This window comes from Epinephelus fuscoguttatus, linkage group LG1 (assembly GCF_011397635.1).
Source record: "Epinephelus fuscoguttatus linkage group LG1, E.fuscoguttatus.final_Chr_v1".
NCBI lineage: Eukaryota > Metazoa > Chordata > Actinopteri > Perciformes > Serranidae > Epinephelus > Epinephelus fuscoguttatus.
The window spans coordinates 41,172,763-41,191,209 of NC_064752.1; the positions used below are offsets into that span (position 1 = coordinate 41,172,763).

The 18,447-nt window shown below is 41.4% G+C and overlaps 1 protein-coding gene across 2 annotated transcripts in view; it reads left to right on the forward strand.

The window, feature by feature from the left end:
• The window catches only part of LOC125886649 (band 4.1-like protein 1), a 111,691-nt gene that overhangs the window by 62,295 nt on the left and 30,949 nt on the right, over positions 1-18,447 (forward strand). For both annotated transcript variants that reach the window (XM_049573004.1, XM_049573005.1), the window contains exons 3-7: positions 1,838-2,005; positions 10,761-10,865; positions 17,298-17,340; positions 17,558-17,633; positions 17,984-18,202. In XM_049573004.1, coding sequence (XP_049428961.1) covers positions 1,838-2,005; positions 10,761-10,865; positions 17,298-17,340; positions 17,558-17,633; positions 17,984-18,202 — 611 coding nt within the window. The remainder of the gene's footprint in view (positions 1-1,837; positions 2,006-10,760; positions 10,866-17,297; positions 17,341-17,557; positions 17,634-17,983; positions 18,203-18,447) is intronic.

An 18,447-nucleotide genomic window follows, 5' to 3' on the forward strand; every position in this document is an offset into this window, starting at 1 on the left:
GTGCAACCCATTTTAATTGGAAAATAATCTTGAAACAGTACTTAAAACTAAGCTAAATTTGAACCTGCAATGAGCTGATGCAACCACCTCCCAAGCCTGTGTTTTACTGCGCTGAGAGAATCATTACACGGCAGAAAAAATAGGGTTCATTTGTTTCTATTGCCTCCTTTACAACAGGCCTTTGGGTCTTGTAGATAATGAAGATGACAGTGATTATGTTTTATCTGGATTCATTAACTCACTAGTATTTCTTCTTATTGCAACAGTTGCCTGGTTTAAAGGGGATCAAGACTTTATTCCAAAGAGTGTGAAGAGTCAAGAGTCTCTATACAGTAGCTTGTTCAAGGCGAGGGAGGGTATCACACTAGATGCCAATGTTGTTGTGTTACATGTCACTCCTCTTTTGCTTCCGGAACGCCGGCATGCTACATAAAATTGCACACTTCGTTGTTTGGTTTAGTGTAAAAAGCAAAACTTGAGACTCGATACCTAAGGTATTGACTGAATTAACCCAGTACAAAGTAGTATCAAAACTCTAGTTAAACAATACCTGCTTTCCATCCTTTTTGTACCCACATCGGTGGTGTAAGGTAGTTGCAGCCCTTACTAGTTATAAAGCATCTACACACACCACTGGCAAATGAAAAAAAAAGCCAAAGGAGTCTTATTCAGGGAGCTTTGCTACTTTTTCCTTCTGTTAGTTTCTCCCTTGTCCTTTCTTACTGCCACCTTTATGTTCAGATTGTATCGTTTTGTCACATAATGAAGTAGAGACTTTGGGCAGCAGCAAATCGCTTGTTACCCAACAATCATCATTGCATGCCTGCATATGACAAAAATATCAAAGAAATGATTCATTTAACTAAATAGTCTTTATTTATATATAATTCATTTTGCTAGTATTTTACAAAGAAAAGAAAATCATGACAGAGATGGGTTTGCATTTTTAAGGGCGTATAGCCTATAGTAATTGGCACCATTTTTAATTTTATGTGAGTTCTCCTTTAACCACAGGTGTAGTTCCTAGGAGGAAATCTGAGTCATTCTCAAGTGCCCCCCCACCCAACGGGCCCTAGCGCAACTGCACTGCCTGCCCTGTCTATATTTAGACTACTGACCCAGATCTAAAGGACATTTTGTATGGTTTTGCTTGGAGCCAATCACCACAGGTGTTAATTTGATGTGCGATTGGCTCACAGTTTAGCGTGACAAAATGCCACTAAAATGCTTGAAAGTATGGTGGCAATTTACGCAACAGAACGCTTCCATTCACATGATGGGTAAAAAATGAAGTAGGAAATAAAAAAGGGTATCAAATGAAGTACTCCACTGGCATTGGTATTACTTTAAGGGTACTGGCACTGGTACTGGTATAATATTTTTTTAAATGATAAGCACCCCTAATGGTTGATCACCTTTGTGGCAGTATGGGAATCTCTAAAAAATGATATACAGGGATATCATCACTAGTGACTGCTGTGATACTGATTTCTGTTTGTTCTGTACGCTAATTAGTCTATGAACTGGGAGTCGATGCAGTATCCAGTAGATCTACATTATACTGTATGTTTTTCAGTATTTGAATTGGCAGACTTGCACAAATTGCATACAGTGCCTAAGTCCAATATCTATTAAAGTCACAATGCTGACTCTACACCATTGACTTTCTCTTAAGCCTCTACAGTATAATCAAAGAACTTAATCTTAAGGCACTGTCTTGATACTGATTCAGTTCTTCCAAGTATTTTAACTGTTTCAAATATCCACTCAGGTATCAGACAGATGAAATGTATAACTATGTCATTTGACCTTCCTTTTTTTATACATTTATGTCAAGGAACAGAACTCCAAGCATCTGGATGAACACAGAGAAACAGATGACATGTCCGAGAAGACGTCCCCAAACAAGAACCTCAAATCTCCCCAGAAAGGCTCCAAACGACTTAAAACGGCCCCCTTCAAAGTGACCCTGCTGGACTCTGCTGAGTTCGAGGGAGAAATTGAGGTATGAAAAACAATTTGTGGTAACATGTTTTTTAGAATTAGCCTTAACATGCTTTAAGCAAACCCTTGAGAAGCAACATGCTTTTTTCCCCTTTGTAGTCATTGTCCTCTGTAGGCAGTTGTGTGTGTGTTGTATAGTTCTGCACCAAGCGGATAAAACAGCCAAAGAGAATAAAAGGGAGGGTGCCACGCTGAGAGCTCACCAGGGGGGCGAAGCCAAAGCAATGTTACACATTTCTGTAATACACACAGAAGCACAGAAATAGTGCAGCATGAAAGTCTTCATTCTACAGTAGATATGTATTGTCATTACTCCAGCAGTGTGAAAAAGGACATTTCTCGCTTGCTTAGAAAGGAAAGTGAAGGCATGCATAAGAAAGGAGAGAAGAGATAGATGTAAGTGCACTGCCTTAGATGAATGCACGGAGGAAAGCTCCGAGATTTTGGAGCTTTTATGACTAGCAGCAGCACTCACTTCTGGCAGGATAGGTCTATCTTTCCTCCTAAAATATCTTTTGCAGGATGGTGGTGGAAGGAAATCATCCAATTACTTGACTGTGGAGATGACTGTGCAGCATTATTTTAAGCTGTTTCTTTTTTTGGGCTCAATGTTCGATTCCACTCACTGAGACTCTCTCTAGACACCTAAATCTAAGACATGATGTGTCTGTCTGGCACTGCTGCCTCTGTACCAAAGATGACAGAGTTAAATCAGGCCAATTGGTGGCAGCCAGCCTGTGTCACAGCCAAGTAAGGAAGACGATGATGTACTGTATGTGTTCATGGGTAGTGCTTGGTGTCAGTATTAGGTGTAACCACAATTTTTTCTTAAGTATCACTGGAAATGTGTCTGTAGCATCGATTGTCAGTGTTGGCAGCTACATGTAAACAAAGCTTGGTAAGGAATACTTCGGCTGTCTTGAAGTCTTGCAATGACTTCCTGGAGTTTTGTTATCAACATGAGGTTTCCCAGGCAACCAGTGAAGATTCCAGGAAGTCATTGCTCCTATCAAAGAGATTTTCGGCACACAACCCCACCATAAAACCACAATTTATCCTGGTTTTATGGTTTTAAGTGAATTTCCCAAAATGTTGAACACTTTTGAGAGCAGCACTGAATGCTTGCTCAGATTCTTAGGCTTGTTTTTCTGTAGACCGAATCACTGTAATGTTACACTAACAACAGCAATCACTTCCATGTTGATAACTGGCAACTGATTTCAACTGCAATGACATTAAAGATTTTTTTTGTCATTTTCAGCCGTAACTGTAACATTTAACAAAGATATATGGTTAAACACAGTGGTCCAGCCTACAGTATCTGACGTTTCTGTTGTGCTTATTTTGGGTACTTTATTAGCATCTTTGATAAACCAAATTTACTAGCACGGAAGCTGAGCAATGTACTGCTGTGGACAGGGGCTGCAGCAAAATGTATTTTAGCCACCTTGAAAATCAACATTGGTTCAAGTGTACGCTATATTTGGAATATTTTCTCTGCCTTACCTTACACTCTTTCCAATTAACGCAGTGGTAGACCAGCAACTCATTTGTTCTGGGAAGTAAAATTACTGTTTTTGTCAGTGGGGTCTGGTGGCTTCGAGATAACAGCTTCAGTTCCTCTCGAAAAAGCTAGGTTAAGTGTAAAAATACAGTGTACACTTAAATTGAGTTTTTTAGGTTGGCCTTTTTTTGGTGGCTAAAAACTTTCATGTAGGTGACATGATACTGTGATTCAGCTTATTCTTTGCTCAGACTGTTCTAGATGTAGGCTATATCAGGAAATTATAAAAACAGTCTTAACACAAGATCCATTTGATATCTGTTCTGGAGCTTTGAAGTGTACCACACAATCTCCTCAGCAGCTGAAGTAGCCCACTTCATCATGTCACTGAATTGCAAATGTTCAACTTTCAATTTTTCTGAGCACTTCAAGGGCTTCTAGTCTAATCTACATGTGTGAGATATACAGTACAGGCCAAAAGTTTGGACACACCTTCTCATTCAATGCGTTTTCTTTATTTTCATGACTATTTACATTGTAGATTCTCACTGAAGGCATCAAAACTATGAATGAACACATGTGGAGTTATGTACTTAACGAAAAAAGGTGAAATAACTGAAAACATGTTTTATATTCTAGTTCCTTCAAAATAGCCACCCTTTGCTCTGATTACTGCTTTGCACACTCTTGGCATTCTCTCCATGAGCTTCAAGAGGTAGTCACCTGAAATGGTTTCCACTTCACAGGTGTGCCTTATCAGGGTTAATTAGTGGAATTTCTTGCTTTATCAATGGGGTTGGGACCATCAGTTGTGTTGTGCAGAAGTCAGGTTAATACACAGCCGACAGCCCTATTGGACAACTGTTAAAATTCATATTATGGCAAGAACCAATCAGCTAACTAAAGAAAAACGAGTGGCCATCATTACTTTAAGAAATGAAGGTCAGTCAGTCCGGAAAATTGCAAAAACTTCAAATGTGTCCCCAAGTGGAGTCGCAAAACCATCAAGCGCTACAACTAAACTGGCACACATGAGGACCGACCAGGAAAGGAAGACCAAGAGTCACCTCTGCTTCTGAGGATAAGTTCATCCGAGTCACCAGCCTCAGAAATCACAAGTTAACAGCAGCTCAGATCAGAGACCAGATGAATGCCACACAGAGTTCTAGCAGCAGACCCATCTCTAGAACAACTGTTAAGAGGAGACTGCGCGAATCAGGCCTTCATGGTCAAATAGCTGCTAGGAAACCACTGCTAAGGAGAGGCAACAAGCAGAAGAGATTTGTTTGGGCCAAGAAACACAAGGAATGGACATTAGACCAGTGGAAATCTGTGCTTTGGTCTGATGAGTCCAAATTTGAGATCTTTGGTTCCAACCGCCGTGTCTTTGTGAGACGCAGAAAAGGTGAACGGATGGATTCTACATGCCTGGTTCCCACTGTGAAGCATGGAGGAGGAGGTGTGATGGTGTGGGGGTGTTTTGCTGGTGACACTGTTGGGGATTTATTCAAAATTGAAGGCACACTGAACCAGCATGGCTACCACAGCATCCTGCAGTGACATGCCATCCCATCCGGTTTGCGTTTAGTTGGACGATCATTTATTTTTCAACAGGACAATGACCCCAAACACACCTCCAGGCTGTGTAAGGGCTATTTGACCAAGAAGGAGAGTGATGGAGTGCTGCGGCAGATGACCTGGCCTCCACAGTCACCGGACCTGAACCCAATCGAGATGGTTTGGGGTGAGCTGGACCGCAGAGTGAAGGCAAGGGGGCCAACAAGTGCTAAACACCTCTGGGAACTCCTTCAAGACTGTTGGAAAACCATTTCAGGTGACTACCTCTTGAAGCTCATGGAGAGAATGCCAAGAGTGTGCAAAGCAGTAATCAGAGCAAAGGGTGGCTATTTTGAAGAAACTAGAATATAAAACATGTTTTCAGTTCTTTCACCTTTTTTTGTTAAGTACATAACTCCACATGTGTTCATTCATAGTTTTGATGCCTTCAGTGAGAATCTACAATGTAAATAGTCATGAAAATAAAGAAAACGCATTGAATGAGAAGGTGTGTCCAAACTTTTGGCCTGTACTGTATATAAATATGGAATATGTATCTGTATGGTCCCCTCACTAAGTTAGCAAAAATGTATTGTCCTGGTATCAGTACTGATTTGGTATTGGCACTAAAATCTTCATTAGAAACTGAGGGTCACAGGATGTCCCTTTTGTCCAATAAAAGCCCTCAGCACAGGCAGCTAACAGGGTGATAGAAAATCTATAGTTATTACATGGTTGCAAGCCAGGTGCAGCCAAGGAGAAAATAGAAGAGCAATGTTATTATGAGCCACCCCTTAGGATACTTATGCACAAGTGCATGAAACTTTGTGTGTGTGTGTTGTGGTGTTGGGGGTAGGGCGCCTTTTATGTGCGAGTGTGTGTGGTAAGACTATGAGGAATGCTATGCTTGCACCAACCGCTCTCTCAGCATTGTGAAAACATTCAGAAATACCTTTGGGCCTTTTCTGCACCACAACAATAGTTAGCATTATGGTTATGAAAGCTTTTGTATCTTAAGTGCTCTTCCTAAATATTCGTCCGCCCTCGCAGCACTGCCAGTCATTGCCAGAGAAGGGATGCACAAAGCAGCCTCTTGTCAGCCCATGTTCTTTAAAATTCTAGTTTGGGGAGAGCCCCAGACCTCCAGGTCATTGGCAGGCTTGCTCTCACTTCCTGGCTTTAACTGCTGGGGGTGGCACTTTATGCCTGCCATATCCGAACCTCCCTCGTGCTTCCAGGAGTTGGTAACAACAGTGTTGCAAGAAGGCAGGCCACACTTTGGGAAAGCTCTTCCTGGAGGAGGTGCCACATTCATGGGTTAATTAAGTCTCTTGTCATGGATGCATGGCTGAGCCTCCCTTTGCTCCTCGGGTAGGCGAGGAGGCACCACGCCCATACCCATTTCTGTCACCCCGTCTCCTCCTCTGCTCACTGGGGTGTAATCTGCCTGACTATACATGGTCAAGCCTGGTTGGGCCGATATGTAGAACAGGGCGATTTTGGTTGGAATTGAGTGTTTCATACTGGTAAGTTGTCTTTTTACGTTGCCAAAATTCTCTTGGGTGTCCATTCAGGTGGCAACACTGAGATCATTATTGTGCAGTTTAATATTTAATGGCTCCAGAGCAGAGAGCAAATAGACCGGATCACCTCAGTCATGGATTATTAAGACTCCGCAGGCTGATTTGTTTATTTAATTTTGCAGGCTGTCGCTGATGTCATACAGCATGCTGTTGCTTTACATTGAAATTGCTGCTGTTAAGGAACTATACTTTCTGACACAATGAGTGCCTACACACACTTTGAAAGTATTTCTCCACCATTTGTTCACCTATATTAAGGCAAAGGTGAAACACTTTTTCAAGTTCTAGCCTTGAGATATTAAGAAACTAGACAGCAGAGGGATAATACTGCATCTGTTTCCCTGGCAACTGCTTGCTCCGTCTTCCTGTCACCTCACAAGTAGGCTCCAGGGGAGGAGGCACCATATGTGTGTGAGAGTGTAATACTATGTATGTGTGGTGCAGTGTTAGACCTAAACATTATAATTCTTTCTTGTTCTAGATTTAACAGTGGCAGAAGAGCTCATGCAAGAATTGCTGATGTTAAGTCAAAATTTCATGTCCTAACAACCTGAATGAAAATTTTTGATAAGAGCATTCTTATGCTTGAAGCAAGCATATTTGGCTGCCAGTGCAGTGAATATCCTTTACTTAATTCAGTTATAAACCAATCAATACTTAGTACCAGGAGATTCAATTACTTAAAATCAGATTATTCCTGTTTGGAGATCTCAAAACCCCATACTGGTAAGACCATTTAGAGTTTGGCAAATCAGGTTTTGAACCTATGACCTTCAAGTTGGGAGCTGTGTGCCAACCAATGAACCACTATGACAATGATGTCTGCAGTATTTTGCATTCTATAACTGAATGGGATTTAAACCCTCTGATGCACTATTGTTATTAATGGAATGTGATGGCACTTCTTAATTACTGAAATATGGCAATGTCAATGAGTGGGTCCACCAATTTAGTCCAATCTAAAATTTCTCATGCACTATTGGATGGTCATGGTCACCAGATGATGAATCTTAATGACTTAGGTGATCCTCTGGATTTTCCTTGAAGTTTGGTTTTGAGTGAAATGTTAACCAACTGTAGAGTAGTTGCTCAAAGTTTGGCTTGCAGGCTAGTGCTGGCCCTCAGAAACATTTCCTGTGGACCCTGAACATGACATGAAATGTATGCTTTATATCTCAAAAATCCACTGTCCATTTCATTGCTTTCACTTTAAAAACCTTACATTTATTAAGCCACACAGCGACTGCACCCCCCTTATAAGTGTCTGTCAGGTTAGGATTGACAACTTATAGAAAGCTACTGGTCCCTAGTAACTAGTGGCACTTTGTGAGCAGAGGCGGCCTTTGGCATCAGGGGGCCCGTTTCAATACTTAATATGGTGCCCTATCACGTAAAACATAAACATAATTATGTTTGCCAGCCACGCGTCCTGCGTCTGTGACGCATTGTAAGCTGAAAGAACGCAGTAAAGTCATCCATGCGTCCCAAGGACGCACATATTTTCCCATGTAAAACGATACATTGTGACCAAGTGTTAAAATCATAACCAGGGCAAGAAACCGGGACTCAGCAGAAAAGGCGAGGATTCAGGTTGGTTTGCAACAAATAAGGATATGGATACTTTACTGTCCCTTACAATCTCCTTAAATTAAATTAACAACAAAAATAATGAGTGCTCCGCGTCATTTCAGCACCATGGACAGCTCACTGTCTGCATGAAAAGACAGAGACAGACGGAGGAAAAAAAGAAAGGTTTCGTTCTGCAAGGTGACAGACTATTGCAATTATCCTTTTCATGATGTCATTCCAGTGTTTTTTCTCCAGCATTTGTATTTCTTGGTATGTTTTGTCAATGGCACTGTGCGTTTTTACGCGCGTCTCCAGCTCGCGCCAGCTGTCCATGTTGGAACGGTGTGCATTTGATTTCTCATGATCCTGGAGTGTGAGAGTGAGTCGTTCCCACATTCTGAAACCCCAGTCAGTGAGACTGATTTCGCTTGCCAGCTAGGGTACAGCAGAAATAGAAAACTGAATCTGATGATTTTGAATACACTAACCATGACCTGCGTATTTTTTCTCCATTTTTCATCCTTATGAAATATCTGTCATTAGTAAAATGGCGGCGTGTTTGGCTCTGTGGGAAGTTAAAGTCCTCTATCTGAACGGGACCTCTCCGAACAATATCGATCCCTTGGTCACTGGTAATATGCTCTGGCCAACATGCTGGGTCTGTCTCTGTGAATGGCAGCAGGACTTTCTCCCTGGCTGCAGTGCTGGTGGTGGCATCTCCCTCACCTGTCTCAGTTGTGGGACTATCATCATGTGGTGCTTCAAACAATAATGTTTGGTCATCATTATCACCAGCTATTTCAGTAGAAAGGTCTTTATTTTCACCTTCTCCCGTATTTGTTGTTTGGCTGGCGTTATATGAGTGGGCGGCAGCCGCTGCTGTAGTCGGTGCAGCTGTTATAGATGCAGGACCAAAGAAAGAGGTCACTTTTGGAAGACTACTCACAGCTTTCCTTTTGATGTCTGCTAGTTTTCGCTTTTCAGCACCACTCTGGTATGTGCGTTTCATTTTATAACGTTAAGGATGTTAGCTAGCTAGTTAAGTGATGGCGGGCAGTGATTTATTATTGTGTCTTCCTTGCGGCATTTATTTTTTTGTCAGTCAGTTGGGGGCCCCCTGGTGGCCGGGGCCCGTTTCAGCTGAAACGGTTGAAACATAGGTAAGGCCGCCTATGTTTGTGAGTGTTGCAGGACTTACATTCTGTCATTAATGCTAGTGTTGTTAGCTCTAGTTAGCAATTTTGGTGGACAACACCAGCAGTTTTCACATTTTTATGAAAATATTTCAACATCTACTGGATAGATTTGGACAAAATTTGGTCCCAACAATTTTGGTCCCCAGAGAATGAAAGACTTTGGTGTCCCCCTGACTTTTGTTTATAACCAAATACATGCAACAGCAATTACATTCCCATTAGACTTCACTGTACTTTGTGTAGTACCAATAAGCAAATGTTAGCATGCTAACCACACTGTATTAATGGACCTAGCTGCCATGACATCATCCATTGGTTTTTGGAATGCCATTTTGAAGCCTTAAGTTCGGCTTATTGGATGTCACCATCTTGGATAGAACTGTTTAGAAGTGAACAGTTGTCATGAATGTAGAGGCCAAAACCATTTTCTGTACCAGGCTGTATACATTTTTATTTATGATGTTAAGTTTGGCATTTTAACTTAGGGATATACTCTGTTTTGGAGTCAGCCTCAAGTGGTCATTTAGGGAACTGCAGTTATTAACACTTCTGCAATGGCTCAACTTTTTCGCCTCAGAGGTTGCCGTTGATGCTAACACACGTCTTAACACCTAAGAGGGTTGAACATACTAAACATTACCTGCTAAACAACAACATTGTTCATGTGAGTGTGCTAGCATGCTAACATCAGCTTTTACTTCAACATACAGCCTCAGAGAGCTGTGAGCATCGCTGTTGACACTTGGTCTTGTGAATTAACCATGGATGGTGTTACTTAAGTGGTAGCCTAGTCCTTTCTTTCTCATGATGTATCTACATTATTTTGTCGGTTCCCAGCACATCTGCAATCATGACTACAGATGTGCAACATGTGCTATTCTGGTTTATATTTTTGTTATGATCTGACAAGGACGAGTGAAAACATGAACTTGTCACTTGAATGTGAATAGAAATGTTCCTGAAATGCTCACCTTGAACTCTGCCAATAGCAGAGCAAATCTCCGCCTACAGTACAAAGACCAATCTTCCCCAGCAATTCACAGTCCATTTTCACTGTCAAGTGTTTGATGCACACCGACTGTGACACAGCACCAAATGGCTGAGCTGCATTATTGTGTGCAGAACCAGAGGACAGGGAAGCAATCTTGACAAGCACAGTTGTCTAATGGGGTCTGGTATTGATGAGCTAAGCTTTGCCCAATAAAACTGAGCAATGCCAGTAGTAGACTCTTAGCACAAATGGTATTTCAGAAATACATTATAGGATTTTTTTTTTTTTTTTTTCATTCTTCTGCATTGTTGTTGACCTTTTTACCACTTCTTTGTCATGTATGTTTGTCTTTGCAGAAACACTCCAAAGGACAGACCCTGATGGACATGGTCTGTGAGCACCTCAACTTGTTGGAGAAGGACTACTTTGGTCTGACCTTTGCCGATGCAGACACCCAGAAGGTCAGTGGATTGTGTACCACGGTAACCTTGCGGGACATTTTAGTTCATGTTGCTCACAGAACAATCTGTATTCCTCTCGCTTGCTGCCTGGGTTGGCTCTCTCAGGGGTGCACTATCCATCATTCAGAGATGAATGGAAAATGGGTCTGGACAACAGACAATTGAAAAATGTATGCAGTTGGAGAAAAAATGAAAAAATGAGTCATCTTCTCTTTGCTCACATGCTCTCTTTTATGAAATTTAGTCATACAAATATTTCCCAGAGCTGCTCTGGAGGCAGAAATAATCTTATTGGCTGAGTTAAACCTCCATTTGCAGAAGCCAAGAGCTGCTGTTTATCAGGATAATTTGAAGAAGAATTTGGTCATAATGTAAGCAGGTCAGTTTACTAGCTTATCTGTAAGATATGAATATGTAACTTTTCTGCATTAAAATGTCTAAAAATGACTAGACCAATGTTAAATTTTGTGTTGAGACATGTATTTACAATATCCCAAAAGTTTCCAGCAATGTTCAAACCCAGAGAAATCGGTAATTTTAATCAAGATCAATGTCTGTGTCATGTGGTTGCCGTCACCTGTTAGTCTTATCCCCTTGTGCGCATGCTTTAAGGATGTGGTCGTCTGCCAAAGCTATCACAAATGGACTTTCTAGTTTTAAGACACATTTTTACAATACACTTTTTAGATCTTGGTCGTTTTTAACTATATGTTTTAACCGGATAAAGGATTTTAGTCATCAGATGTCTGGATCTTAAGTTATCAGAGCAGCAAGCTGAGCAAACGTTAGCGGCAGCTTAGTTCCAGCCCCTGCTGTGACAAACAGCATCAGAGAAACACTTCTTTTTGAAACATGAAACCAATTTATTCAGCGTTTTAACCAGTATAAATCATAGCATCTGTTTGTTTTTGAGAGGAGGAGACCTCTGCAGGTAATTTGGCTCATAGTGAAAACCTCCTGAACATCTGGATCTTGAGCTATAATAAAAAAAGGTGAGCACACATTAGCTGGCGCTGGGCTAGCAATCCCTCCATGACATGCCAAACAGTGCCAAAGAAACACTGATTTTTACTGTGAAACTGCTCTTTTCAGTGTTTTTACCTGTTTTAATCACCCACTCTGTTTGTTTTGGAGAGGAGGAGACCTCTGCAGATAATTTGGCACTTGGTAAAAATCTCCTGAGCAATGACCACTGAAGCAATTTTAACCAGGAGCAACTGATTGCAGTGACATTACTGCTCCGTCTTGGTATTGTTTTGATTGAAACACATTGTATGTTAAAGCCTATCCGACTAGCTGTGGGCAAGTTTTAACTTTAAAGAAAGTCTACTAATGTCAATTAAACAGTGGTCTCTGGGATACTTGCAAATGCTAAAACATAGTGTAACAGAGCACAAGTAGAGGAAAGAAAGCAAACTAACTTGGAAATGTCAGTTACACGACAATAGCTAAATAAAGTTTGCTAACATTAGCCGCTATGAGCTACTGGTCATACCAAACCAAATAAGGCTGTAACAGCGAAACCCTATGATGTGTATTGAATTCAGCAAGGGTGAGTTTTACTGCATATGAATTCAACATTTCATTTGGGATTCATTTGTGTTATTTCTCCTTTCACTTTAACGTCTGTCAGTCTAACTTGCTAATGTAATCAGTATGGCTAAAGTGCATTTTTTTTTTTCATGTTTTTAGTGAAAGTGTTGAGTTGGTTTCCGTATTGAAAAGCCCTCACTTTTCAGAAATGCTGTGGTTCTTTGGTTCTGTCCTCTGAGGTTTAATTATCTCTGCTTCTTATAAATGTGTACATACATTAAACTCCAATCAGCTCACAAATCATTTTGACATTTCAAGCAGAAGGTCTGAATGTTTCCCTCTGATCCTTGTTTGCTTTTTTTGGGTACACAGACCAGGCGTAATATCATATAATCAAGTACATAACTATTTCATTCCCCAAATACCTTGTTTCCTGGACGAGCCCCCAGATTGTTAGATTTCCCAATTACGCCCAGGGGATGAGGGGAGTAACAACAAATTAAACCAGGGACAAAGAATCAAGGGAACCAAAGTATAAGCAAAATAAAGGAATTTGTTAACAATAACAAAATGTTTACCATCAAATCCAGTACTATTTAACACACTCCCCCTGGACAGAGTGAAGGTTACTGATCCTGGTACAACACCAGAAAGGTTTCACAACCAAATACACACTGTCCTTAAGCTGCCAACTGGCCCACTGGCCCATTCCAGTCAATGTTATTTCCTGTTTTTCAGTCAACGTTCATTCTCAAACAAAGTATGGTTAATAGGTGGACATAATTAATTACCATGTCAACCAGATTGCCGTTCTAGCATTGATATTATTATGGATAGCGATAGCGGTCTCACCTGCGCATTTGCGCTGCAGGTGTAGCCAGTAAAAAAGATACAAGTCCACATTTAATGTAGCCAAAGCACAAGATAAGTTACCTAGTTTACCTGATGTTTATCGGTTTTGCTGCTCAGATGCCAAGGTGGCATGACGCTGTACCTGCGCAAGCTTGTAGCATGACATATGACCTTCAGCTTCTACTGTAGTCATACGCCATCTTTAAGCAACAACCTTCTTTTTTTAACTTTGAACACAAAAACAATGTGGTTAATCAGCATTGTTAGGAAATGACTACAGAAAAAGAAATACCATAAAAATATACACTGGAGCGGAGCTTTAAATCATCTCATCACCAATGAGTAAGTGGGCACCGGTGCGCTCAGTCAACCAAGAAGGGGAGGGCGGCACCTGGAGACACAATAGTGAAAAAGTGATGGGTCCTAGCTGTCGGCCTGCATGAGAGCTCTTTGTCAGATGTGAGTTTTGGGTTTTGATTGATGCAAGCCTCCCTTAGGGCGGGTATGTGATTGCACAACAAGCTACAGAGGCACCTCCTGCCTTTTGAAGATAGGAGAGATGACAAGACTAAGTCCATTTTAACATCTGGAGCATATCCTCTGTCACAATCATTAGCTTGTGCATACTTTGTCAGTTCACATGTTGTGACTTGACGCATGTCTGATGGCAGAGGCTTTGGATTGAGCGTGATCTTGGGCCCATACAGACAGGTTAACTGGGGTGTTAGAGAGGTAAACAGGCTTGAAGTTCAAATATTTTCCTCTCCCTGAGTGTAGTTAAGGTTACGGCTTAGATCAATATGACATGCTCGTCAAAGACAGACTTATCAGAGCGCAGCCTACTGTCTGGGGTCATTGCTGATTGGTAGACCAAACAAGCCGGAGAATTGAAATGTCATTTAAGATGCCCTTTCTCTGTCTCAGCTGGGGAAACGAGGATTTAATCTTTGCTCTCCGGGAGAACATTTATTCCGTGTGATTGCTTTATGAGCTAAGGTTGCAAAAGCAAGAGCGGAGACTTGAAGAGTCAGTGATTAAAAGTTCTTCCTGCTCTTCTGCAGAGAAAAGCAAAGCAGCAGAGAGCGTCTTACTAATTGAGTGCTCTTTGGCCTCGGCTGATATAAGATAGATTCAGGGGGACGATAAATGCCTGCGGCTCATTAAAGTCTTTAGCAGCCTGATTAAACACTGGAGGAGTATGTGTATTTGTGCCTGTGTACATGAGTGTGTTTGTGTGTACATGAAGGCACAGCGCAAACTGACAGGTGCTTGCAGTTTGCTCAACATGGCCACAGGATTGCACTGCGCTGTATCAACCCCCACACGCCTGATTCCACTCTGACTGATGCGAGACCAGATGCCAAAAAGACTGTCAGCATTAATAAGCAGTTGCTGCGAGGTATTCGGGTTAGTGAAGATCACCGTCAGCTGTCTGCGCCACAGGCAGCACAGAACTATATTGCATGCATCAAACACCTGTTTGTGTGTTTGTGACTGTAAGCCCAAGGATCAAAGTAACAAATTATATTAACTCCTGTTACTGTGTGTCTAAGCAAGCAGATATTTTGGGGGTTTTTTTTCATCTTACACTTTTTCAATGAATCCTTTTTGCTGATTTGTTTCAATAAGAATTTAGCCATGATCGCAGCAGGACTGGATTGGAATTAAGTCCAGACTGAAATATCTCAACAACTAGTTAATGGATTGCTGTGGAATTTTCTACAGACATTCATGGTCCCCAAAGGATGAAATGCACTGACCTTTGGTGATCCCCAGACTTTTCATCTAGTGCATCTAGTGGTCCACATTTTTATGCCTCCAGCCGTAGCCCCCCCCCCCCCCCCCCAACCCATCCATCCATCCATCCATCCATCCATCCATTTGTCCATTTGTCCCATTCTTGTGAGTGCGATATCTCAAGAAGCCCTTGAGGTAATTTCCTCAAATTTGGCACAAACATCCACTTGGACTCAGGGATGAACAGATTAGATTTTGGTGGTCGAAGGTGTGAGGGAAATCTCCTCCTAAAGAAGTGACGGACTCGGCGTGAGGAATCAAGTCTCTTTAATACATGCAGCATGGAGAGAAGACACAAGTGTTCTCTGACAACCTTCAGAATGTACAGACCTTTATACCAAACCAAAGCTCTGACCCCAGGTTGCACCCATCAGCTGCACTGGCAAAGGACAGTGCTCCCCCTAATAAAAATAATAAATTAATAAATTTAACAAAACAGGAAACTTCCACCTGAGAACTATAAGGTCATGACCTCAAGATGTGGAGGATTGCCCCCCCGATAAAGATTCCTAAATAATTTCCACAAAGGTCACTGTGACCTCATGAAACACATTTTCGGGTATTAGTCAAGAACTCACATGTTAATTATAACAAAATTTCACACAAATGTCTAACTGGATAAAATGATGAAGTGATGACATTTTATATTCAAAAGGTCAAAGGACAACTTTACTATGACATCATAATGTTCTGCAAAAACACTTTCCTGGCTGTTATTCAACGCCATAAGTCAGGAACAGAAGGGGAGACATTTGGTCAGATATCGATTTGCTGACTTTAATCCTTGGTGTCCATCTGTGCTGATTGTATAGATCTTCTGTGCTGTTGGGTTGAAGGTGTGTGTGAAGCATCTGTGCTTTAGAATATGTAGCTTCTTTGCAGCAATCCATATTTGAAGCATGAGTCTGGACAGATACGGATGTAAACTGTAACTGAAACATGACTGGTTCACAGAGGCATTAAACTGAATTTCGCTAAATCTAGTTGTTTTGTAGTGTCATATAATATTGAATGAATTGTCACACAAATTGGCATAGGTAGATACCTATGATGCTGATAAATCCAAATGACTGTGATGATTCCCCTTATAGCATCACTAGCAGTTCAAAATGTTGACATTCCCGTTAGCCTCAACTGCATTTGTCCTTAGTGCTAATTAGCAAATGTTGCCATGCCAACACACTTAACTGAGATAGTGAACATGGTAAACATTATATCTGTTAATCATCAGTATATTAGCATTGATATTAGCTTTGGGAAGACTGGCTGTAGAGTTCTCCAAAACTGAAATGAAGCCAAGTTATTTTTCCAGTTAATTTTGATTTTAAGCTCACTTTTTAATTCAGATTTCTTAGCAGCTCTTAATGCAAAAATATTCTTTTTTGTATGCAATGTTATCAAAAGTGAAAGATAGTTTTGTGTATTTGCCCAATCATTCCGTTCCACTCCAAAATTTAATGGGTTTGTCCTTGGCCCATGATAAACCCTTCCACCAAGTTTCAAAGTAGTTTTCTTTGTAATCCTGCTCACAAACAGACAAGCAGACCAAAAGCATAACCTCTTTGGCGGAGGTCATAAGATGAATATGCAATGGAGAGTCCATAGAAAAACACAAGCCTCCAGAGAGGTAAAACAGATATGATAAGCCTGGCAAAATACAATATTGACTGGGATACTAAAAAGACTGCAACCCCTATTGGGACTTCAATATGTATTAATGTCCTCTCTATAAAAAACAAACAAAAGAAAACGAACTGAATGTAGATCTTTTAAATCTGTTACAAACTGTACAAACAATTCTAGCAGTGTAGGAGTACGTGAGGGGAGGTATTTCATTAGTCTCTTTATTGCCGTCTGTGTATTGCTGTGCCTCTAAACAGCATGATTTACAGCTTCTGTTACAAGTGAGTCAGTGTGCACTGCACCACTGATGAGATGCTCCAGCTACCAAATCAGAAATGGTGCCCCCACATGCGAAGCGGTTCACTGCACTATCGGATGTGATGAGATAACATAGGTAACGGGCTGGCAGTGGTTTTTGCAGCACAATGAAGAAACAGATGCTTGAATTAAATCTGCTCTCTGCACGTTTGAACGGCTCAGCAGGGGAGGGCTCAGTTCCTTTATTTAACCATATGGAAAGGCTTTCATTAGGAACGCTGACGGCAATTGGAGCAAAATGTGACACCAGGGTGTGCGTTAGCCATGTTTCCAGTTGTCCCTGTGTGAATTGTGCCTTCTGTCTTTCAGAACTGGCTGGATCCCTCCAAGGAGATCAAGAAGCAGATGCGCAGTGAGTGTTTTTTCTAAGTAGATGAGATGATGAATATTTTAAAATTCAATCAGTGAAATCATAAAAATGACATTTGTTGGCTTATGAAGTGATGCAAAGTTTTGTGGTTATCTTTTGGATACATTTCCATCATTGGTTTGTAATTAAAATTATGTACTATTTTTCTTAGACAGACAGGATCGTTAATCTTCCAGCTCTCATTGTAATTTCTCCCCAGACTCTCCATGGCACTTTGCCTTCTCTGTCAAGTTCTACCCTCCAGACCCCTCCCAGCTCACTGAGGATATTACCAGGTAGAATATGTCTTTCCCACACACACTCTTACAATACCAACAGTAGTAACTCCTGGCTGGCTGTGCTGTCAGAGGAGAAATTACTTACACATGTCAGTTTGCAGATTTGCTTTCTTTTTAATTTTTCCTAAAGACAAGTGTTTACATAAAAATATTGTAACAATTTACATGCTGTATTTGCCCTGGTGTCAAAGCAACCCAAATCCTTCTCTCCTCTTCGAGGATTAGACCTGGAATGCTACTAACTGCCACGGATTAACTACGCTGAATACTTGTTGGAGCTTGCCTTGGTTCAGGCTTGTTTGACTGCCAACACCCTCCTCTCCTCCCCTTTTTGTCTCGTCTGACAGATACTACCTGTGTCTGCAGCTGAGGGATGACATGCTGTCAGGCCGACTGCCATGCTCGTTCGTCACTCACGCCCTCCTTGGCTCCTACACTGTTCAGGCCGAGCTGGGGGACTACGACCAGGACGACCACGGCTCAGACTATGTCGCCGACTTCCGCTTCGCCCCAAATCAGACCCGTGAGCTGGAGGAGAGGGTGATGGAGCTCCATCGAAACTACAAGTACTGGACGCAGTGTTGTTAAAATCAGACCTTCATCTATCCTCTGATGAGTTTTCTGTTGTGTCGCAACACTCCATCATGCATATGGCTGATAGATGCCATCACATTATAGCACCATCTGTCATTGAGATGTACACAGTGTGAGTCCTGCCAGTGCGAGAACACTTTCTCAGTTACAGGGTTTTCACCACTCGATTTGGCAATGCTTTTTGGCATATGCCCAAACATAATGCCTGGGGGGTGGA